General features: G+C 36.7%; 1 protein-coding gene across 1 annotated transcript in view; it reads right to left on the reverse strand.

Moving 5' to 3' along the window:
• The window catches only part of EYS (EGF-like photoreceptor maintenance factor), a 1392725-nt gene that overhangs the window by 245656 nt on the left and 1122451 nt on the right, over nt 1–24618 (reverse strand). The window contains exon 31 of the mRNA XM_084958241.1: nt 14369–14522. Within this exon, the coding sequence (XP_084814367.1) occupies nt 14369–14522 (154 nt within the window). The remainder of the gene's footprint in view (nt 1–14368; nt 14523–24618) is intronic.

Below are 24618 nucleotides of genomic sequence, written 5' to 3' on the forward strand. Positions count from 1 at the left end.
TAAAGTATTATGGTGTATTTCCCATATTGAGCTCTAGTTTTTCTTTATTTCCTATTAAAAATACCAGATGGAAGAGTTGATGGAAAAGATATAGAAATTAATATTGAAGTGATGAAGTTTGACCTTTTTAAGATGAAAAGCTTGCCAAAATTTCCATATTGACATAGTAACATTTTATGAATAAATCTAATATCTTATAGATTTAGCACAGTTCAAAAGTCACCATCTGTTTCAAGAAGTGAAGGTTCTCACTATTATATAGTTTCTTGGCTCTGAGACTAAAGGCATGTGATCCATAGCTTATATAATATTAACCATCAGGAATGTGTGAAAAAATTTTACATATTTTAGAAAATCAGAAATACAAAGGATATCTTGAGTTATCCTCAAAATTATAGATGACAATACATTATGAATATTCTTTCTTTACATGAAATTTTGTGGTCTCCTCATTCTCTACAAGGAGTTATAGGTCAATATCAGCTAAGTTGTAATACAGAAAGTTTATGTGGGAAAAATGGCAAAGCACTGCAATCTGATTTTGAACTGAGTTGTCTGAAGGGTCTTTAACAATTAAATACAGGTATTATCAAAAGTTATTTGTTCCTTCTTATTTTTCATAAATTATTAACTAATAAATCTCTTCATTTGATATAGCCAAAATAAATTCTACTCAGAATTCTTTTCATTTCCCATTCTTTTGAGGTTAGTACTGGTTTTGGATTATAACAGATTTTTGTCTACTTTCTTGATCAAACAATGGGAAGTGAGCTAATAAAATAAAACGTAATCTACTGTGATACACACACAGAGCTATACATTTACTTGTATGAGATTTTTATCTCATAGAAATTAAAAAAAATCAAATAAGAGGTAAAAATTAGTCCATTTATAAAACTCAACAGCAGTTTTAATTACTCCATTTTATATTCTGGACCAAATATCTAAGAGAGTAAATTGACCAAAATACTTGCAATGGTTTTACTGGGTGTTTGTTTAGTACTGGGGCTCCTGCTGCCTAATTGCTAGAAACTTTTTCTAGCCTCTGTCCAACTGATCTTAAACCAAGCATGAATTCCTTCAAGCTGACCTGCTACTAAGAAGTGGCTGTTAGAGACATGTAGTTCTGGCAGTCATGCAATTCTTGGCCCAGATCCACATGGCTTTGGCTACCCTAAATTTTGTTAATCAAAATGAATTATTAGATATTAGATTATTGCTGAGATATACATGGATGACTTTACACCTCTGGATTAATCTTTGAGAGAAGGTTTTCAGGTGTTTGGAACTACAGAATGTAGAATAGGCTCTAAGGCTTTAAAATATACAGATAACATAGTAAATTACCTAGAGGAAAGGATATGGGGGTTATTTAGGAAAAAAAGTAATGAATAATGAGTCAGCTTTTGTATAATAGAAAAATGTAAACTTCAGGAACTTTAGGAAAAAAAAATATATAGTAAGACAATTTTTCTGAACTTCCCCAAAGGAGAATAACCCTTGTGAACACCAAGACTCTATGTCATCCCTTTCAGAATTTGTTGAAATGAAAGACAAACTGTGCATGACTATGAATTACAATGTATCTGTGGAACTGTGATCTCTGCTCCATTTCATTTAAGAAGAACTTCTATCTTGATACTGAATTGACCTCAATCACTATAGTGGCTTTTCCAAGTTTGTTCTACTTCTGTCATCTCTTCTCCTCCAGGTACAATGAAGATTTAGCAGGAGGAAATGCTGACCTGTTTACTTGCAATGGCTAATAACAAAATAAAAATCAAAGCCATGTTTTACCTTAGAGCTCATTCTATTAATTTTTAAAAATAAGTTCTGATCAATCATACTATGGTATTTTATTATATGATATTTTCTTCCATACAAATAAAAAATTCCATCAACATAATTAAAAAGTTACCTAATTTATATGCTTTATAGGGATAAATTCGTTCTGACTTTGCACAGCAAGAGTCCTATTAATGAGAATTAAGCTAGCTAGGAAGAGATGCATAAAAAGACTCTTTTAATTCTAAATCATGCCTGGTTAAGGATGGAGAGGTAAGAGTGGAGCACACAGGAGTGAGAAAGAGACATAAACAATTGGCTAGATGGGAATAATGCAAGGTTGTCATAGGCCAAAGGATGCACAGAAGCCTCAAAGACTTGCATCTTTCTCCATTTTTTCACTCCTCTGCCAGGAATATTTTATCATGTATATTGTATCTCCAGGCTCCAAACTTCTAAGGGACTTGCTATTCTCAATTATTTTTTTCTATGTATTAACACACTCCAATACACAATTAAATATGCTCAAATATTTCATCTTACTTTTTTTTTTGGTTGTTTTTCCCCCTTTACTCCTCATGTCTCTAGATATAGCTTACCTCTATACACTTCACAGTAAAATTTCTTGAAAGTTGTCTATATTTATTTCAATTTCCTCCAATCTGGCTTCTTACTCTATCCTTTTACAATGAAATCTTCAAGACAGTCCAGTGGACTAACAGAGCACTTGATAAACCTTTCCACTGCTTCCTCTGGTACCCCACTCCTTTTGTTTACCTCTCACTTCTCCATTTATTCCTTCTCAGACTCTTTTATAATGTCATCTTCCTCTACTCAGTCATTGCCAGCTCCTCAAAACTCAGGCCCAGGCAATTCTTTCAACCCACTCTACACGCTCATCCATTCCCATGGTTTTAATTACCACCTGTGCACTAATGACTCATAAAATGTATTTCCCATCTAGACCTCCCCTCTGAGTGTTACATTCACATATTCAATTTGAAAACTCTGCTTTCACATATCAAAGACACCTAACCTCATCATGCTTGAGCTTTGTTCTTTTTTCCCAAGATTGTTTTGGCTATTTAGGGTCTTTTGTGTATCCATACACATTTTAGAACTCTTTGTTCTAGTTCTGTGAAAAGTGCCACTGGTTTTCTGATAGGAAATGCATTGAACCTTTAGATTGCCTTGGGTAATGCGGTCATTTTAACAATATTAATTCTTCCAAACTGTGGACACAGTATATCTGTCCATTGTTTGTGTCATCTTCAATTTCTTTCATCACTCTCTTATAGTTTTCTAAGTACAGGTCTTTTTTGTTTTTTTTTTTTAATAGTTGCATTTGCGGTATATAGAAGTTCCCTGCCCAGGGGTTGAATTGAAGCTGCATCTGTGACCTACACTGTAACTTGTGGCCACACCAGATCCTTAACTCACTGAGCAAGGCCAGGGATCAAACCTGCTTCCTCATAGAGACAACATTAGATCCTTAACCCACTGCGCCACAGTGGGAACTCCCAAGTACAGGTCTTTTAGCTCCTTAGTTAGATTTAGTCTTAGGTATTTTATCCTTTTTGAAATAATTGTTTGTGATTGTTTTCTTAATTTTTCTATTTTCTGTTAATATATAAAAAAGCAACCGATTTCTTTATATTAATTTTGTATCCTGTAACTTTACCAAATTCATTGATGAGCTCTAGTTGGTTTTGGGTGGCATCTTTAGAATTTTCTATTTATAGTATCACGCCATCTGAAAACAGCGACAGTTTTAATTCTTCCTTCCCAATTTGGATTCCTTTTTAAAATTTTTGTCAGATTGTTATGGCTAGGACTTCCAATATTATATTGAATAAAAATGGTAAGAGTGGGCATCCTTGTCTTTGTCCTGATCTTAGAGGAAATGCTTTCAGCTTTTCACTGTTTAGTATGTTAGCTGTAGATTTGTCATATATAGCCTTTATTTTTTAATTTTTTATTTTTCATTACTCAAACGAATTCATCACATCTGTAGTTGTATAATGATCATTCATAGGATTTCCATCCCATAAACAAGCACATCCCCCCACTCCCCAAACTGTCTCCTCCAGAGACCATTAAGTTTTTCAATGTCTGTGAGTCAGCATCTGTTCTGCAAAGACGTTCAGTCTGTCCTTTTCTCAGATTCCACAGGTCAGTGAAAGCATTGGATGTTGGTGTCTCATTGGATGGCTGACTTCACTTAGCATGATAATGTCTAGGTCCATCCATGTTGCTAAAAATGCCGGTATTTCGTTCCTTTTAATGGCTGAGTAATATTCCATTGTGTATATGTACCACTTCTTCTTGATCCACTCCTCTGTTGATGGATATTTAGGTTGTTTCCATGTCTTGGCTATTGCAAATAGTGCTGCAATGAATATCAGAGTACGTGTCTTTGCGAGTCGTGGTTTTCTCTGGATAGATGCCCAAGAGTGGGATTGCTGGATCAAATGGTAGTTCTATGTTTAGTTTTCTGAAGAATCTCCATGCTGTTTTCCACAGTGGTTGCACCAATTTACAATCCCACCAACAGTTTTTAACAGGGTTCCTTTTCCTGCACACCCTCTCCAGCACTTATTGTTTGTAGACTTTTGGATGATGGCCATTCTGGCTGGTGTCAGGTGGTACCTCAGAGTGGTTTTGATGTGCATTTCTCTAAGAATGAGTGATGTTGAACATGTTTTCATGTGTTTCTCAGCCATCTGTATGTCTTCTTTGGAGAACTGACTGTTTAGATCTTCTGCCCATTTTTGGATGGGGTTGTTTGTTTTTTTGGTATGGAGCTGCAGAAGGTGTTTATCAATTTTGGAGATGAATCCCTTGTCAGTCGATTCACTTGCAAAGATTTTCTCCCATTCTGTGGGTTGTCTTTTCATTTTGTTTGGGGTTTCCTTTGCTGTGCAGAAACTTTGAAGTTTCATTAGGTCCCCTTTGTTTATTTTTCTTTTTGTTGTCAATACTCTGATAGGTGGATCTGAGAAGATGTTGCTGTCATTTCTGTCAGAGAGTGTTTGGCCTATGTTTTCCTCTAGGAGTTGGATAGTGTCTGGTCTTATATCTAGGTCTTTAATCCATCTGGAGTTTATTTTTGTGTATGGTGTTAGGGAGTATTCTCATTTCATTCTTTTCCATGTGGCTGTCCAGTTTTCTCAGCACCACTCATTGAACAAGCTGTCCTTTCTCCATTGTGTATCCTTGCTTCCTTTGTCATAGATGAGTTGGCTGTAGGTGTGTGGGTTTAATTCTGGGCTTTCTATCCTGTTCACTGATCTATATTTCTGTCTTTGTGCCAGTACCATACAGTTTTGATGACTGTTGCTTTTTAGTATAGTCTGAAGGCCGGGAGCCTGATTCCTCCAGCTCCATTTTTCTTTTTCAGGATGTCTTTGGCTCTTCTGGGTCTTTTGTGCATCCAAACAAACTTTAAAATATTTTGTTCAAGTTCTGTGAAAAATGTCCTCGGTAATTTGATAGGGATTGCATTGAATCTGTAGATTGCCTTAGGTAGTATAGTCATTTTGATAATGTCGATTCTTCTAATCCAAGAGCATGGTATGTCCTTCTGTCTGTTTGTGTCATCTTTGATTTCTTTCATCAGCGTCCTGTAGTTTTCAGAGTACAGGTCTTTTGTCTCTTTAGGTAGGTTTACTCCTAGGTATTTTACTCTTTTGGATGTGATGGTAAACGGGATTGCTTCCCTAATTACCTTTTCTGCTCTGTCATTGTTAGTATATAGAAATGCCATCGATTTCTGTGTATTGATTTTGTATTTTGCGACTTTGCCAGATTCATGGATGAGCTCTAACAGTTTTTTGGATTCTCTAGGTATAGTATCATGTCATCTGCAAATACTGATAGCTTTATTTCTTCCTTTCCAATTTAGATTCCTTTTATTTCTTTTACCTCTCTGATTGCTGTGGCTAGGACTTCCAAAACTATGTTGAAGAGTAGTGGTGAGAGCAGACGTCCTTGTCTTGTTCCTGATCTCAGTGGGAATTCTTTCAGCTTTTCACCATTGAGAATGATATTTGCTGTGGGTTTGTCGTATATGGCCTTTATCGTGTTGAGGTAGGTTCCCGTTATGCCCACTTTCTGAAGGGTTTTTATCAGAAATGGGTGTTGGATTTTGTCAAAGGCATTTTCTGTGTCTATTGAGAGGATCATATGGTTCTCATTCTTCAGTTTGTTAATGTGGTGTATCACGCTGATGGATTTGCAGATATTGAAGAACCCTTGCATCCCTGGGATAAATCCCACTTGATCATGATGTACAATCCTTTTAATGTATTGTTGGCTGCAGTTTGCTAGTATTTTGCATCGATGTTCATCAGTGAAATTGGCCTGTAGTTGTCTTTTTTTGTGGTATCTTTGTCTGGTTTTGGTACCAGGGTGATGGTGGCCTCATAGAATGAGTTTGGGAGTATCCCTTCCTCTGCAATTTTTTGAAATAGTTTCTGAAGGAGAGGTGTTAGCTCTTCTCTAAATGTTTGATAGAATTCGCCTGTGAAGCCATCTGGTCCTGGACTTTTGTTTGTTGGAAGTTTTTTAATCACAGTTTCAATTTCAGTTCTTGTGATTGGTCCATTCATCTTTTCTATTTCATCTGGTTTAGTCTTGGAAGATTGTGCTTTTCCAAGAATTTGTCCATTTCTTCTAGGTTTTCCATTTTATTGGCATATAGTTGCATACAGTAGTCTCTTATGATCCTTTGTATTTATGTGATGTCCATAGTTCCTTCTCCTTTTTCATTTCTACTTTTATTGATTTGAGTCTTCTCTCTTTTTTGCTTGATAAGTCTGGATAGGGGTTTATCAATTTGGTTGATCTTTTCAAAGAACCAGCTTTTCGTTTCATTGATCTTTTCTATGGTTTTCTTTGTTTCTAGTTCATTGATTTCTTCTCTGATCTTTATGATTTCATTCCTTCTACTAACTATAGGTCTTGTCTGTTCTCTCTCAAGCTGCTTTAGATGTAAAGTTAGCTTGTTTATTTGAGCTTTTTCTTGTTTCCTGAGGTGGGCTTCTATTGCTATAAACTTTCCTGTTAGAAAGGCTTTTGCTGCATCCCATGGATTTTGGAGTGTCATATCTTCATTGTCATTTGCTGCTAGGTATTTTTTAATTTCCTCTTTGATTTCTTCAGTGATCCATTGGTTGTTTAGTAGCATGTTGTTTAGTCTCCACATGTTTGTGTTTTTTGCAGTTTTTTTCTTGTTGTTGATTTCCAGTCATGTAGCATTGTGGTTGGAAAAGATGCTTGATATGATTTCAATTTTCTGAAAGTTACCAAGGTTGGATTTGTAGTCCAGGATATGATCAATCTTAGAGAATGTTCCATGTGCACTTGAGAAGAATGTGTATTGTGTTGCTTTTGGATGAAATGTCCTATCAATATCTATCAAGTCCATCTGGTTTAATGCTTCACTCAGGGCCTTTGTTTCCTTATTGATTTTCTATCTGGATGATCTGTCCATTGCTATAAGTGGGGTGTTAAAGTCCCCCACTCTGATTGTGTTATTGTTGATTTGTCCTTTTAAGGTTGTTAGCAGTTGCCTTATATATTGTGGTGAACCTGCGTTGGGTGCGTAGATATTTAAAATTGTTTATCTTCTTCTTGGATTGATCCTTTGATCATTATGTAATGTCCTTCTTTGTCCCTTAAAATATTCTTCATTTTAAAGTCTATTTTGTCTGTTATGAGTATTGCTACTCCAGCTTTCTTTTGATCTCCGTTTGCATGAAATATTTTCTTCCATCCTCTCACTTTCAATTTGTATGTGTCCCTAGAAGTGAAGTGGGTCTCCTGAAGACAGCATATATATGGATCTTGTTTTTGTATCCATTCAGCCAGTCTATGTCTTTTGGCTGGGGAGTTTAGTCCATTAACATTTAAGGTAGTTATTGATATGTATGTTCTTATTGCCATTTTATTAACTACATTGGATTTGTTTTTGCTGCTCTTTTTTTTTTTTTTTCCTTCTTCTCTTGTTCTTTTCTGCCTAGAGAAGTTCCTTTAGTATTTGCTGTAAGGCTGGTTTAGTGTTGCTGAATTCTCTCAGCTTTTGCTTATCTGTGAAGGTTTCAATTTTTCCTTCAAATCTGAATGAGAGCTTTGCTGGGTAGAGTAATCTTGGTTGGAGGTTTTTTCTTTCATCACGTTAAGTATATCATGCCACTCCCTTTTGGACTGCAGAGTTTCTGCTGAACAATCTGCCGATAACCTTATCGGGGTTCCCTTGTATGTTATTTTTTTCTTTTCCCTTGCTGCTTTCAAGATTTTTTCTTTGTCTTTAATTTTGGTCAGTTTGATTAGTATGTGTCTCGGGGTGTTCCTCCTTGGGTTTATTTTATATGGTACTCATTGTGCTTCTAGGATTTGAGTGAGTGATTTCTTCCCCATGTTAGGGAAGTTTTTGGCTATTATCTCTTGGAATATTTTTTTCTGTCCCCTTCTCTCTCTCTTCTCTTTCTGGTACCCCTATAATACGGATGTTGGTGCATTTAATATTGTCCCAGAGTTCTCTGAAACACTCTTCATTTGTTTTCAATCTTTTTTCTCTTTTCTGTTCTGCACCCTTAATTTCCACTAATCTGTCCTCCACCTCGCTTATTCGATCTTCTGCTTCCTGTACTTCCTGTATCCTGCTGTTGGCTGCTTCTAGTGAATTTTTTATTTCAGTTATTGTATTTTGCATCTCTTCTTGTTTAAGTTTTATATCTTATATCTCTTTGGTCAGTACTTCCTGTAAGTTATCCATCTTTGCCTCCAGTTTATTTCCAATGTCTTGCATCATCTTCAGCATCAACAGTCTAAAATCTTTTTCCTGGAGGCTGAGAATCTCCTCATTACTTAGCTGTTTTTCTGGGGTTCTTCCTTTCTCCCTCATCTGAGTTATAGTCCTCTGTCTTTTCATTTTTATAGGTTTTTGGCGTGGTGACCTTCTTGCAGATAATAGAGTTGTAGCCTCTCTTACTTCTGGAGTCTACCCCCCTTGTGGCTGATGTCAGTATGGGGGCTTGCTGTAGGCTTCATGATGGGAGGGGCTTATGCCTGCCCCCTGGTAGATGGAGCCGATTCTAATCCCTCTGGTGGGTGGAGCCTAGTCTCTGGCTGGGATGAGAGGCAGTTCTGTGCCTGAGGGGTCTTTAGGTAGCCTGTTTACTGAGGGGTGGGGCTGTGATCCCACCTGGATTGTTGTTTGCCCTGGGGCTTCTCAGTGCTGACTGATGGGTGGGGCCAGATTTTCCCAAAATGGCCACCTCCAGAGAAAGGCACTGCTGCTGAATATTCCCAAGAGCTTTGCTTTTAATGTCCATCCCTCACAACAAGCCACATTCACCCCTGTTTTCCCAGGATGTCCTCCAAGAACTGTGGTCAGGTTTGACCAAGATTCCCTTGGAGACTTTGCTTTGCCCTGGGACCCAGTGCATTTGAAAGTCTGTGTGCATCTTTTAAGAATGGGGTCTCCATTTCCCCCAGTCCCATGGAGCTCCTGTGCACAAGCCCCACTGGCCTTCAATGTCAGATGCTCCAGGGCTCTTTCTTCCCATGCCAGATCCCCACACATAAGAGTTCATGTGGGGCTCAGAACTCTCACTCCTGTAGGTGAGTCTCTGTGAACCAGTTAGTTTCCAGTCTGTGAAGCTTCCCACCCAGGAGGTATGGGGTTGTTTTTATCACGAAATTGCCCCTCCTACCTCTTGATGTGCCTCCTCTTTTTCTTCTGGAGTAGGGTATCTTTTTTAAGGTTTCCGGTCAATTTGGGTGAAGAGTGCTCAGTCTTTAGTTGTGAATTTTGTTGTTTTTAGGAGAGAAGTTGATCTCCAGTCCTTCTATTCTGCCATCTTAATCCTGTCCTCCTATACAGCCTTTATGATATTGATATATATTCCCTCTAATCTACCTTATTGAGAGTTTTATTGCAATTGGACGTGGAATTTTGTGAAAAACTTTTTCTGTATCTACTGAGATGATCATATAATTTTTTTCCTTCAATTTGTTAACGTGGTGCATCATATTGATTGACATGCAAGTACTGAATCATCCTATATCCCTGGGATATAACCCACATGATTGTGGTATATAATCTTTTTAATGTATTGTTGAATTTGGTTTGCTAATATTTTGTTATGGATATTTATATCAATTTTCATCAGTGATATTGGCTTGTAATTTTATTTTTTGTGTGTTTCCCTTGTCTGGATTTCATATTAGGGTGATGCAGGCCATGTATGATGAGTTTGGAAACATTCTTCCATCCTCAGTTTTTTGGAAGAGTTTGAGGATAGGCATTAAATTTCCTTTAAATGTTTGGTAAAATTTACCTGTGAAGCTGTCTAGTCCTGGAGTCTTGTTTGTTGGGAAGCTTCTAATTACTATTAATTTAATTTAAGATTTTTTAAAATTATAGTTTATTTACAATGTTCTGTCAGTTTCTGCTGTACAGCAAAGTGACCCAAATATACATGTATATATATTCTTTTTCTTATATTAATCTCCATCATTTTCCATCACAAGTGACTAGATACAGTTCCCTGTGCTATTCAGCAGGATCTCATTGCTTATTTCATTACTATTAACTTTAACTACTAGTAATTGATCTGTTTATTTGTATTTTTAATTTATTCCTGATTCAGTTTTGGGAGATTTTTTTTTCTGACAATTTATTCATTTCTTCTAGGTTGTCCACTTGTTTGGTGTATAATTATTCATAGTACTGCCTCATGATCCTTTGTATATCTCTGGTGCTGTTACTTTTCTCAGGTGAGCTGATGTCAGCCTGCTGGTGGGTGGGGATGGTTCCTGACATGACTGACTGTGGCATAAGGGGAGTCCCATAGCTTGTTTCAGCCCCTTAGTGGGTGGGGCCAGATCCCTGGGCAGCTGACTTAGGGGCACATAGTGGATGCTCTTGGGTCCTGGGGAGGCTGTTGCTCAGTGGGTCTAAGGCAGCCAGCCTTCTGGTGGGTAGGTCTCTGTTCCTGTCAGTCTAGCTCCTTGCTTGAAGCAGCCTAGTACTGGTGCAAACACGCTAGCAGTCTGGGCTGGGTCCTGGCACTAATAAGCTAGAGAGAGGATTCTAAAATGGTACTTGCAAGCACCAATATCCTCATGGTAGAATAATCTTCCCCAAGTGGCTTCCACCAGTATCTATGTCCCCAGGGTGAGTACCAGTCTCCTCTTGTATCTCCAGGAGGATTTCCAAGATCAGTAGGTGAGTCTGACAAGGATCCATTCAAATGACTGCCTCTGTCCTAGGTTCTGGGGCATGTGAGATTTCGTGTGCCCCTTTTAAGAATGAAGTCTTTATTTGGGAACACAGCTCTCTGGCTCTCTTGTATGCAAGCCTTGCTGGTCTTCAGAGCCAAATGTTCCTAGGGCTCATCTTTTTGGTGCAGAACTCCTTGGATGGGGTGCATGATGTGAGGCTCAGACCCTTTGTTCCTTGGGGAGACCCTATGCAGTTGTAATTACCCTCCTATTTGTGGGTCATGCATACATGGGTATAGGCCTTGACTACATCATGACTCCATCCATCCTACCCATCTCCTTTGGTTCCATCTGTAAGTTTTTAGTTGTAGAAGACTTTTGTTGCTAGTCTTCTGGTCTTTGTTATCAATAGTTTCTTTGTAATTAGTTGTAATTTTGGTGTGCCCATGGAAGAAGGTGAGCTCAGAGTCTGCCCTCTTGGCCACCACCCCTAGTTATGTTTCAAAATCTGTCAATTTCTCTATAACACCTGTCTAGTTCAAGCCATCGTATGTCTTATTTGGACATATACTATCCATCTAGGTGGCCCCCCTTCAACCATTCCTTAGCTCAACTATAAGGCCTTATAGGATGTCATCCCCTGTCCCCTAATCTTCACCTTCTAATCCTCAGTCATCTTTTGCTTTTCTATTCCATACACATTAGTCTATTGGATCCCTTACTACATCATGGCTCTTTCCACTGAAGTCTCTTTTCCCATATTCTTCCCACTGCCTAGAATAGCTATACCACAGTTTTGACGGTTTCTGTTGGTTGTTTTTACCAAATTTACCTCTATTCATTTTTCAGAGAGCTCCTTTTGACTCTTTAGCCTAGGGCAAGTTACTTTGTGATTTATTTTTCTTGCACCATTTAAGAACTTTCGCAAATATCTCAAAGTTTAATGATTTCTTCATTAGTGAGACTATTTGACAATCTGCCTCGCTAAACTTTATACACACAGGAATTAGTATTTTGTCTGTTTTGGCTTTCCATTTAATTTCAGGAGATTAGTATAGTACTACCAATATAATAAAAACCATTTTTACATGAATAAATTAAGTTAAAAACAGAGTAAAGAAACAGAAAAAAACAAAGAAAAATGAGAAAGAAAAATTAAGAAACATTGAGAGAGTAGTGGACACTCAAAAATTCTAGATTTAATTAATTTAAATTTATAGTTTTAGGGAGTTCCCACTGTGGCTCAGCAGTAATGAATCCAACTAGTATCCATGAGGATGTGGGTTCGATCACTGGCCTCACTCTGGGTTAAGTATCCAGCATTGCCATTAGGCCCGCAGCTACAGCTCCGATTTGACTCCTGGCCTGGGAACTTCCATATGCTATGGATGAGGCCCTAAAAAGACAAAAAAAATTTATAGTTTTAACAACTATATTTATTATATAAATTTGAGTAATTTATATAATATATATTATATAAATTTGAGTAATTTATATAATATATATTATATAAATTTGAGTAATTTATATAATATATATTATATATAGTAACGTACAATATACAACATAGTCCTAGGTTCAGTCTGTAATGCAAACTATTTTCACCCTCAGGTCTTATAGGATATTTCCATTAAGACAAATTGGGTTTACCTTTTCGCATCAGTAATAAATAGGTGTTTTCCACTTTCTGAATTTTGGATAAAAGTAATCCAAATTCTTTGGTTTTCAGTTTTACTGAACGTGTCAGTAGTTTTTTTTTACAGGATGTTTTCAATTTGAGGCTACCTAAGGATTTGAGGGATTTGTTTGAGAACTGCTTGACTAGGTCCTCATTAATTAAAGGCAAAGCATGAAATCAGTCCTTTAAGAAAGTATGACCAAAAATAGAAATTACTTCATATGCAATTGTATAAAATGATGACATTATCAATAAAAATGCATTTTAAATTGGTTTTAAGTTATTCATCTTCTCCTTTGGCTCCTTTTTTGTGATCAACAGTAAGCCTTTGTAAGTGAAATGATTGAAATTAAAGTCCAGTGCTTTGAAAGTTTTTTTCTGTACAAAACTCAATGTTCCAAGAGGGTATGTCCAATTTATGAATAATGCTTCTATTACTTTAGGGTAATTTCATTGCCTTCTTGTTATAACCAGCTGAATTTCCCAGCCCAGACACTCTCATTTCTTCCCTCATTCAGACATTTACTGAGCCTCTATCTGTCAGATGCCCTGCTAAGTACATTAAAGCTGAATAAGATACTATTCCTGCCTGTACAGACTTTCCATTTTCAGACTGGTGTCAATTTCTTGGTTTTATTTTCAGAATGATGCAGACCCAGGGTAAGATTATTTGATTTATATATAGAACCATCATAGGTTAGTCAAGATACAAGACAATCAGACTAATTTATTCAAATTTCATCTAACACATAAACTCAGATGCAAAATATTATTTTTAACTGACAAAGAGTAACTTTGGAGAACATTAACATCAGATTGCTATGCTGATGAAGAATTTTAAATTCTTGACTGTTACATGTAAATTTTGTTCAGTAATACCCATGGGATGTGACCATCATAGTCAGCCATTTCTCTCTTTTGGGATTTTCTAATTCCAAAGTATGAACTAATTTCAAGACTGCGTCCCAAAATTTGGTATGCCCCAGAAAGACATTTCCACCTAATATTCAATTTTTTTCTACTAAATTTTCCTTTTTCTATGCAGAGCTAATGACTAAGAGCTGTACTCCTTTCACTCAATAGACATTTTGTTGAACAGTTAAACTAGATCTTAATTTCAACTTAATCACACAATTTTTTTTTTTTTTTTTGGTCTTTTTAGGGCCACACCTGTAGCACAAGGAGGTTCCAAGGCTAGGGGTTGAAATGGAGCTACAGCTGCCGGCCTGTGCCATAGCCACATCAATGCAGGATCCGAGCTGCATCTGCAAACTACACCACAGCTCACGGCAACACCAGATCCTTAACTCACTGAGCAAGGCCAGGGATTGAACCTGCAACCTCATGGTTCCTAGTCGGATTCATTTCTGCTGTGCCACAATGGGAACTCCTGAATCACACAATTCTTTAATCTATTTATTTGCTTCCAGATATTTTCAGAGAAGTTGATTCATTTAGTCTACAATTTGATTGATACTGGATTGTGCCATATGCACCTAAGTTTATTTTATAGCTTACTTTGCCAAAATGAAAAAAAAATTGGAAAAATAATTTTCAGAGATACCCCCTTTTTTTTTCTTTCTTTCTGTGTTTGGGTGGATATTACACATATAACTAACACTTTAAAAATAAATCTTAGCTTTCTAGTTCAAAGAACTACTGTGGGGTACTTACCGTATTGTGACAGGAATGAATGCATTTCTGTTAATGCTGTAATTTGCAGAAAGAGTCAAGATATTTTGAGAACTTCCACATCCATATTTAACTGTAGGCCTTCCTTCCACAAGAAATAAATGAATAAACCGTTGTCCAAAATTCTTCTCACTACCTTTAAGAATAAATATTACGTTAAATTAAGGATTAATGCAGATATACCTTTTATTCAATAATAATCATGCATTTGACAAACACAGACTTTGTTCTGAAGGAGTAATCATTTGGTGAGATGATAGGAGTATTATAGATAATTATTCAGTGTAATAAGTACTAATATGAGAATTACACATTATTTTCTACAGGTGAAAATACCGTAGTATTAAGAGCATTAACTTGCTAAGAGATTAATTTGTGACTGTTTCTTAACAACAATGACCATAACTATTTTGAGCCTTAGTTTCATCATACATTTCAATGGGATAATAACAGCAATTAATTATTAGAACTACTGTGGTAATTATTTTTATTTTTTGTCTTTTTAAGGCCACACCCATGGCGGTATGGAGGTTCCCAGGCTAGGATTCGAATCGGAGCTGTAGCCGCTGGCCTACACCAGAGTCACAGCAATGTGGAATCCAAGCTGCGTCTGTGACCTACACCACAGCTCACGGCAAAGCCAGATTCTTAACCCACTGAGCGACGCCAGGGATTGAACCTGCATCCTCATGGATGTTAGTTGGGCGCATTAATCGTTGAGTCATGACAGGAACTCCATTGAACTACTGTGATAATTAAATAGATAAAATAACTAATGAAAAGTTCCTGGCACCTATTGAGTATTGATAACTTTATTTAATATGATTATGAATTATTTATATTTTAATTTTAATATGTGGCTTTTATAAAAATTGAAATAACAAGGGAATATATAAAGAAAAAAAGAGATACATACTCCTTTCTTCCAGCCCTTCCTTCATCCCACTTTGAGGTATTCTTTTCTATCACTTATCTATGCCTATACGAATATTTACATAGCCCTAATTTTATTTAAAAAACCAAGGAAATAAATATCTTTATTCACTAGTCTTTTCATTTGTGAACTAAAAATGTCACCTGCCACATCAGTAAACTAAAGATTCTGCAGCCACCAAGCCATCATATTACAGTCACCCAACGGTGAGCCCTGAGGTAAGTGAGGTTGGAAACAGGATGCCAGCCATCGAATTATCAGACTGCAGCCACCCCACTGATGGTTCACCATGAAAAAACTCAGGATGAGAAAGCACAGGACCCTGGTCCCAGATAGCTGAAGTTGTTTGTCAAAGGGATGATTTCAATGAGCCCAGACTCTTGCATCTTCTCATGGATAGAAAAGTGCTAAATTCCTTAACTTGAAATATGTTTTTCTTTCTTTCTTTTTTTTAAAGTTTTATTGAAGTATAGTTAATCTACAAGGCTGTGATAATTTCTGCTGTATCAAAGGTGACCCGGTCATAATATATACATATATCTATTCTCTCTCTTTTCATTAACAATAATTTTTTTTTTTTGCCTTTTTTTTGCCATTTCTTGGGCCGCTCCCATAGCAATATGGAGGTTTCCAGGCTAGGGGTCTAATCGGAGCTGTAGCTGCCAGCCTACGCCAGAGCCACAGCAACCAACAATAATATTTTGATGTTCCGACTACCTGGTCTTTACTGCAAAGTCTCCTATATATCCTAGCTAACTCTTTGCCTCTTCTGAGCCACTCAAAGTGAGCTGAGAGGTTGTGTCCTAGGCTTAAGTCCTCAGTTTTGTCCACTTTTAAGTTTGTACATTTTTTTTTCAGTCAACACATTTAACAAAAAAATTTTAGATATCTGTCCTTGTATATACATAGATTTCTCTCTTTTAAACATTCTTTTTTGTATTTTTAGGGCTGCACCCATGGCATATGGAAGTTCCCAGGCTAAGGGTTGAAGAGAAGCTGCAGCGGCCAGCCTACACCACAGACACAGCAATGCAATATCTGAGTCTCATCCACAACCCACACCTCAGGTCACGGCCAGATTCTTAACCCACTGAGCAAGGCCAGGGATCAACCCCGAGTACTCACGGATACTATCTGGGTTCATTACCACTGAGCCATGATGGGAACTCCTAAACAATTTTTTTTTTTTTTTTTTTTTTTTTTTTTTTTGCCTTTTGTCTTTTTAGGGCCGCACAAGCAGCATATGGAGGTTCTGGGCTAGCGGTCAAATTGGAGCTGTTGTTGCCGGCCTATGCCAGAGCCACAGCAACACCAGATCCAAGCCGCATCTGCAAACTACACCACAGTTCATGGCAAGGCCGGATTCCTAACCCATTGAGTGTGGCCAGGGATCGAACCCACAACCTCATGGTTCCTAGTTGGACTTGTTCCCACTGCACCACAATGGGAACTCCCAAGGGAACGCATAAACATTCTTAATTATCACTCACACAGAAAATCACACAAATTTTAAGCATGTAGCTTAGTGAATTGTCACAAAGTGAACCTGCTCACACAGACATTACTAGCTTAAGAAAAAGAAAATTATCTGTGTTGTCAGGAGTCCCATCACCCTCTCCCTTCTTCCCTCCACCAAATGTAATCTTGATCCTGATGTTTAATAATAGGATTAGTTTTGTTTGATTTTCATTTTTACATTAGTAGGATCATACTGTATATATTCTTTAGCATCTATTTGCTTTTGCTAAATATTATGTTTGAGAGATAGCATCCATTCTTCATTTCCATTGCCTTGTAATGTTCCATTAAATGAATATTCATAATTCAGTTATTCTTTCTTTTATAGATGGAAATCCCTTGCGACCTGTTTTTAGTTATTATGAATAATGCTATGGCAGTCTTGAATGTGTCTTTAGTATTGAAGTACATGCATTTCTGTTGTGTATAAACTAGGAATTGATTCAGGGATTATGAATATGATTAATTTAGTACTTATTACCTGTTTTCCAAAACGTTTTAACACTTTACCAATAATATAGAAAAGTTCTAGCTAATATACAATTTCACCATCAATTGGCTCAGTCACTTTGTAAATTTCATCTTTTTTTGTTTTGTTTTTTGTCTTTTTGTCTTTTCTAGGGCTGCACCTGTGGCATATGGAGGTTCCCAGGCTAGGGGTCCAATGGGAGCTGTAGCCGCTGGTCTACACCAGAGCCACAGGAACTCGGGATCCGAACCGCATCTGTGACCTACACCATAGCTCATGGCCACACCAGATCCTTAACCCATTGAACGAGGCCAGGGATCGAACCTGCAACCTCATGGGTCCTAGTCAGATTCATTAACCACTGAGCCATGACAGGAAGTCCCACTTTATAGATTTTTAACTATTTTGTGCTTATTAGTCTATCTTTAATTTTTCCCCCCTCACATTAGTTAAGTTGAGCATATTCTCATGTTGGGTGGTTTTTTTGATATGCTCTTTGGGAGTTAGCAGTTTGTCAGTTTTTATTTGGTTGTTTGCTTTTTCTTTATTTATTATAGAGCTCTATTTTATCTATCTATCTATCTAATATGTATATAAATATATATGCATACACAAAAGAAAGCATACAAGCTCTTTGTCAACCATATGTATTGAAAGTATTTTCTCTAATCCTACAGACTACCTTGCCATTCTCTTAGGGGTGAATTCTGATGAACATATATATATATTCTTCATTTTATTTTATTTTGTCTTTTGTCCTTTTTTTAGGGCCACACTGGCAGCATCTGGAGGTTCCCAGGCTAGGGGTCTAATCGGAGCTGTAGCCACCAGCCTACACCACAGCCACAGCAACTCAGGATCTGAGCCGAGTCTGTGACCTACACCACAGCTCACAGTAACGCCAGATCCTTAACCCACTGAGCGAGGCCAGGGATCAAACCCGCAACCTCGTGATTCCTAGTCGGATTCATTTCTGCTGTGCCATGACAGGAACTCCATATATATTCTTAATTTTAGTGTGGGTCAATTTGTCAATTATTTCCTTGTGTATGGTTTGTACTTTCTATATTATATTTAAGATACCTTTGCCTGCCTCAAAGTCAAGAAGATATTCTATTATATTCATAAACTTTATTTAAGGTCTAAGTTCTATCTAGAATTGACTTTTGTATGGGCATGAAGTGGAGGACTGGGGTAGGTTGAATAATGCCCCGCCAAAAAATTTATGTCTTAATTGTCAGAACCTGTGAATATTAACCTTACATGGCAAAAGAGACTTTGCAGGTATGATCCTGAGATGGGGAGGTTATCCTGGATTGTCTGGTTGGGTCATAAAATTAGTCACAAGTGTCTAGAAAGAGGGAGGCACAGGGAGATATGGCAGTGGAAGAGGACACTTTACATGACTATAGAAGCAGAGATTGGAGTGATGAAGTCATAAGCCAAGAAACACCAGTAGGCACCAGAAAGAGGCTGGAAGAGGCAAGGCATAACTCTTCTCTGGACCCTCTAGAAGGAACTAGCCCTACTAATGACTTAATTTTAACCACACAAGACGCATTTTATACTTTTGGTCTCCAGAACTGTGGGAGAATACATTTCTGTGGTTTGAAACCACTAAGTTTGTGATAATTTGAAAATTACCTGTGGCCATAGGAAATTAACACTAGGGTCAATTTTTATTTTTCTCTTTCAATTTTCAATTTGATCCTAAATTGTCAAAGCAAGCAATTCTCATGATGTATTTACTGAAAATCATGTATTTGTGGAATATATATTTTTAATATATATATATATTGTTTTTTGTCTTTTTGAGGGCCACATCTGTGACATATGGAGGTTCCCAGGTTAGGGGTCCAGTCAGAGTTGTAGCCACAGCCACAGCAACAGCAGATCCGAGCCACATCTGCAACCTACACCACAGCTCACAGCAATGCTGGATCCTTAACCCACTGAGCAAGGCCAGGGATCGAACCCACAACCTCATGGTTCCTAGTAGGATTAGTTTCTACTGTGCCACAACGGGAACTCCTAGTTTTAATATTTTTAGTATCCATATTCCCTACTTTTTACTTTTATTTATTTTTACAAAAAAATATATATATAACAGTTTTGTTGTTTTTTTAACTCAAGCAATATAAAAAATATCCATGAACATGCATTTAAACCAAGCTGAAATTACAACCCTCAGAAATAGCCAGCATTAATATTTGGTGAACATTTCCATAGATATGAAGGCTCATAAATGGACAAATATGTAAAGAGAGAAAGGTTTTTATTAGAGAAAAATCATAGTGTACATGGAATTTTTTTTTTTTTTTTTTTTTTTTTTTTTTTGCTTTTTAGGGCTGCACTCGTGGCATATGGAAGTTCCCAGGCTAGGGGTAGAATCATAGCTACAGCTGCTGGCCTATACCATAGCCAGAGCAATGCTAGGTCTGAGTCATTCTAGTTTTTCTTAGGAAGCTTGAGTTTTATCATTGTGAAAAAAATACTGTTAGGTCATTTCCTTGAAAAATCAGCCTTACTTTGTTAATTTTTTTTTTTTTTTTTTTTTTTTTTTTTTTTTTTTTTTTTTTTTTTGGCTGTACCTGTGATATATGGAAGTTCCCAGCTTAGGGATCAAAACTGAGTGGGAACCACAACCTACACCACAGCTGCAACAGTGGCAGGTCCTTAACACACTGGGCCAGGCTGGGGATCAAACCCACCCTGTTACTGAGACAACACCGGTTCTTTAACCTGCTGCACCACAGCAGAAACTCCTTACTTTGTTAGTTTTTGAGAAAAAATATCTGTACAATATGCAATTCTGAATAGCCATAGGTTATCTTTTAGTCAATTTTCAACTCACAGTAAGCTCTTCAACCAGTAATTTTAAAAGTTGCACATGTGTTTTCTTCAAATCAGCTATTATAATTTAGTATGTCATAGGCTTGCTTTATATATACCTCCCCTTTTACACATAGGACATTAAAGAGTTGTATATGCAAGGATAGAAAATTTTAAAAGTGACACAAACAGTTATTTATAAAACAGAAATAGACTCACCGATACAGAAAACAAACTTATGGTTCTCAAAGGGAAAATGCGGGGGAGGGGATAAATTAGGAGTTTTGGAGTTAAAATATACACACTACCGTATATAAAATAGATAATTAACAAAGACCTACTCTATAGACAGGGAACTATACTCAATATCTTGTAATAATATACAATGGAAGAAAATGTAAAAAATAATATATACATATGAATCACTTTACTGTGCACTTGAAACTAACACAATATTGTAAATCAACTGTATTTCAATAAAAATTTTGAAAAATGTGAATTCACTTTGCTGCACCATTAAGGATATTTTTGTGTCTATTTGGACAGTGGAATAGAATGAAATGACTAAATACAATTTGGGGCCACTACAATGACCCTAAGTGCTGGAAGTTTTATTCATTGTGACTTTTGTATCGCAGCTGCCAATTTCAACACAATGAAAAAGGCAAATGTCTTAGTTTTAGTAAAAAAATAATTTCGATGTTATGGAGACTTGAAAGAGTCTTGAAGATATTCAAGGATCTGGATAAACCTGAAATATCTCTTTATTGGAAAAAAAAAAAAAAAAAAAAAGAACCACCAGAGTGAAACTAAAGGTATTGCTGAATCTCAGATAAATGTTTCTTTAACATCTCAGCAAGAGTGTCAGGAAACCTAGGTTATCTTTCCCCAGGTCTAAGGCTCTGTGAGAATGGAATGAAAGTAACACTTAAATCTCAAGGAATGGTTCAGAGAAAAGTGTCAGAAAAGATTGTGAAAGAATTTAAAACAGGAAAGAAAAAATCTAGCTCATTCAGTTTCTTGTTACCTTTCTTTGTCTTTGAGCTATTTTGCAACTCTGTAAGTTGGAGAAAACAAATAATAATTCAATAATTCTTGTCTAAGGCAATGTAAAATAATCATGTCTGGTAAAATGCAGCTGTTTATTACCTACAGGTGGAACTGCTTTCCATCTCCTTGCAAGTTTGCTTCAGAATCTCTTCATTTTAATGTATTTGTTTGCTTCTTGAATTCTCCTTTGAATTAGTTGTAGTATCCTACCCGTTCCCTCTTTAATTAATAGGTTAAATAAAATCTTTGACATGTGTGCATTTATATGCCTTTTTGAAAAGTATCTTTTAACAGGGAGTTCCTGTTGTGCCTCAGCGGGTAAAAATCCCAATGTTGTCTCTGTGAGGATGCAGGTTCCATTCTTTGCCTCGCTCAGTGGATTAAGAATCTGGTGTTGCTGCAAGCTGTGGTTGCAGATGCATCTCGGATCCTGCATTGCTGTGGCTCTGGTATAGGCCTCAGCTGCAGCTCTTATTCAACCCCTTGCCCAGAAACTTCCATATGCCGCAGATGTGGCAGTAAAAAGAAAAAAAAAAAGTCTCCTTTAACAAAGGAAAATAAGCTGATTTCAGTGTTTGAAATTATGAGGTGAAACAGAAGAAGTGACTCCCATTATATTAGAGCAAATAAAACCAAAACCAACTCCAAGGAGAAAAGATTTCATAGAACAAAATGTGAAAAGGTCCCCTGACGTTAAGCACCATCACAATCTTGGACAGCACAGCAATTCCTACATCATGGATGATGAGGATTGTAGCGAGACATATGCTAGTTAAGAAATAGAAACAGATTTTCCATGAGTGCTCCAAGCTACAGAACTTATTGAGAATATAAATCCAGTAAGAGAACAACACAAAGTGAAAATATAATATAAAACGGATTAAATCAATATTGCAGAAGTAAGAAAACAAACTGGACAAAAGAACAGCATTAAAGATTTCATCATGAAATATGAGTAGCAAAGGACAGAGTAAATAAACATGGTTGAAAATCATTCTTTTGAGATCCTTCTAAATGTCCTTTACTAAGAGTCCACCACTCAGCTCATCTGAGATTTTATCACACTTCTGAGGACTTTTGCTCAATAGCTCTCCAAATTAGCCCCATGCCAGGCAGATGAAAATGCACCTTCACCTTTTCTGCCTCACCTGAGATCTATTAGCAGTTTTTTGAGCTTTCACTGTTTAGTGTTTTTCCTTATTTTCTCCATGACTCCCTATTCAATTTCTTGGGCTGCTTTTCTCTGAATTGAGAGTATAATGAAACAATTTTAGTATTATTTTTAACTCTTCTTTTTATTGGGGGTGAGGGAGTTAGGGGTGATAGGAGCACATTTAGAACATGGAACCTTGTACTGCTGCCCAAACTCAGCCTCAGTCTACCAGTGCTGAGTAGAAACTTGAATGAAGAGTTTTAGATAAAGGAGAAAAAATAGCTATTATTGCTTTGCCAGGCAAAGGAGGCCACAGCAGGCTGATGCCTTAAAGACTGTGCAGTGCATTGGGAAGAACTGTGGGGAGTTTTATAGTAGAAAGGAGAAACAATAAGAATCAAGGTTGAGAGCAAATATGCATCCTTCTTTCTTTGGGGGAATCTTTAGTCATTGAAGTTGGTGTCATGAGATCTCAGCATGATCCTGGTGGTCTTCTGGGTTATTGTATCTAGATTTTTCCTAAAATAAATATACTTGCGGAAAAAGGCATACCGAGCAGAGATTAGGGCAATCTAGAAAAGTCCCTAAAAAAATCATGTGCTTATAATCTTGAGCCGCATGCAGTTGTGCTCAGGGTGCCTAATAGGTAACTCAAGAGCGATTTTGTTTAAGGTGCAGTTAAGCCGGGTGGGGGGTGGGGAGTGGAAGCACAAGGAAGCTATTCAGTTTTAAACTAGCATTTCTAAAAGAAGCATAAGGAATGCAACTTTTATCTTAGGTGTCTGAGGTTCCTGCATCAGTACTAGCACCTTGTGTTTTCTCGTCCCAGGTACACTTAAGCTTGTGTCATAAAATGACCTAAGGTTGTTCTTTTCTCCACACTCATCCTTTTGGGAGAAGGTGGGGTGGTTGTTTTGTTATGGACCATGGGACAGTCTGTCACCCTGCTCCAGCCCACTCTTTTAACTGAGAACTTTCTATTGCTTAATATTTTTATAAATTGCTTTATGCTACCATATCAGACTTGTATTTTTGAGCTAAGACTTAGAAATATGACATACAGGGCAAAATAGAACAGAGCTGAACATTTAGGTCAAGCCGTTGTGCCATATGTACAAAGATTATTTTTCAAAGCTTCAAAAACTGAATTTTAAAGATTATACACATTGAAGAAGATGTATGTGGTCCATACAAGCATGAGTTATTTTTAAGGGACACTCAGTCACTAAAATCAATGACAGTTGATGAACAGTCTTATCTAAGTGTACCAACATCCATTATGAACCACAGCTGCCCGGTATTACAGGGTATGATAAGGCTGCTTTAATAAAGATAATGGGAGTGAAAATAAAAATAAACAATTAAACTTAGTTCTTCATATAGTCTGCTATATGGTAATAGGTTTTGATTCACCATGCTGCTTTATTCTATAAATAAACAAAAAGGAATTTAAAATGTTTTGCTGATAACATGTCATGGTAGGTATGGAAATAGAAGGCCTGTGGGTACATTACATGATACTGAATCATGTAACACATATATTCTATTTATATAGTCAATACATTGATTGCCTTTTTCTCTTTTGAATTAATTAACTTTATATAACAAAACCTAGATTCTGTAATTAGAGAAAAGCCATGAATATGCACTCAGGAGAAATTCTTTGGGTTTCATATACAGTACTACAGACATTATAGTTTCAAACATGATTATAAAATTATTTGATTATCAGAATTGAGAAATTAGTGGCAATTAGCAAATGAGAAAAGAAAATTAAAAATCCTTTCAAATAGACTACTAATGAAAATTATAAGTAATGACTACGCTTAGATAGACATATTTTTATATTAAATAATATGGGTTGAGTAATCTGTATGCCACATTTAGTTCAACTTTTCTCATTGAGCCAATAGACATCAAGCAAATATAAATTTCCCCATTACCTCTTTCCCCATTTTATTCCAATTCATGCTACTTTTGAACAGGTCTTGAAAGCTCTAGAAAAGCTCATTATTAAGCCATTGAAGAAAAGTCATTCCGCTATTTTACTAAAAAGATGTTTGATGATTAGCACAGAAATGTTAACCTATTCTTTTTTGAAAGAATTCCTTATGCTTTGGGGCTGTGTAGTAATTTTTTCAATAGATCTTTAATGTTTTGAGTTTTTCTGGATATTTATCCAGAAAATATTTGGAAACTGCCTAAAATCTATAATTCGCAAATTTTATTGATCCTAATGAAATCACTGATTACACACCTGATTTAAGATTACTTCT

The sequence above is a fragment of the Sus scrofa genome, chromosome 1, assembly GCF_054392235.1.
Source record: "Sus scrofa isolate SSC_HxYL_T2T_F1_AM1 chromosome 1, Sscrofa_HxYL_maternal_Yorkshire_Landrace_v2.0, whole genome shotgun sequence".
Taxonomy (NCBI): domain Eukaryota; kingdom Metazoa; phylum Chordata; class Mammalia; order Artiodactyla; family Suidae; genus Sus; species Sus scrofa.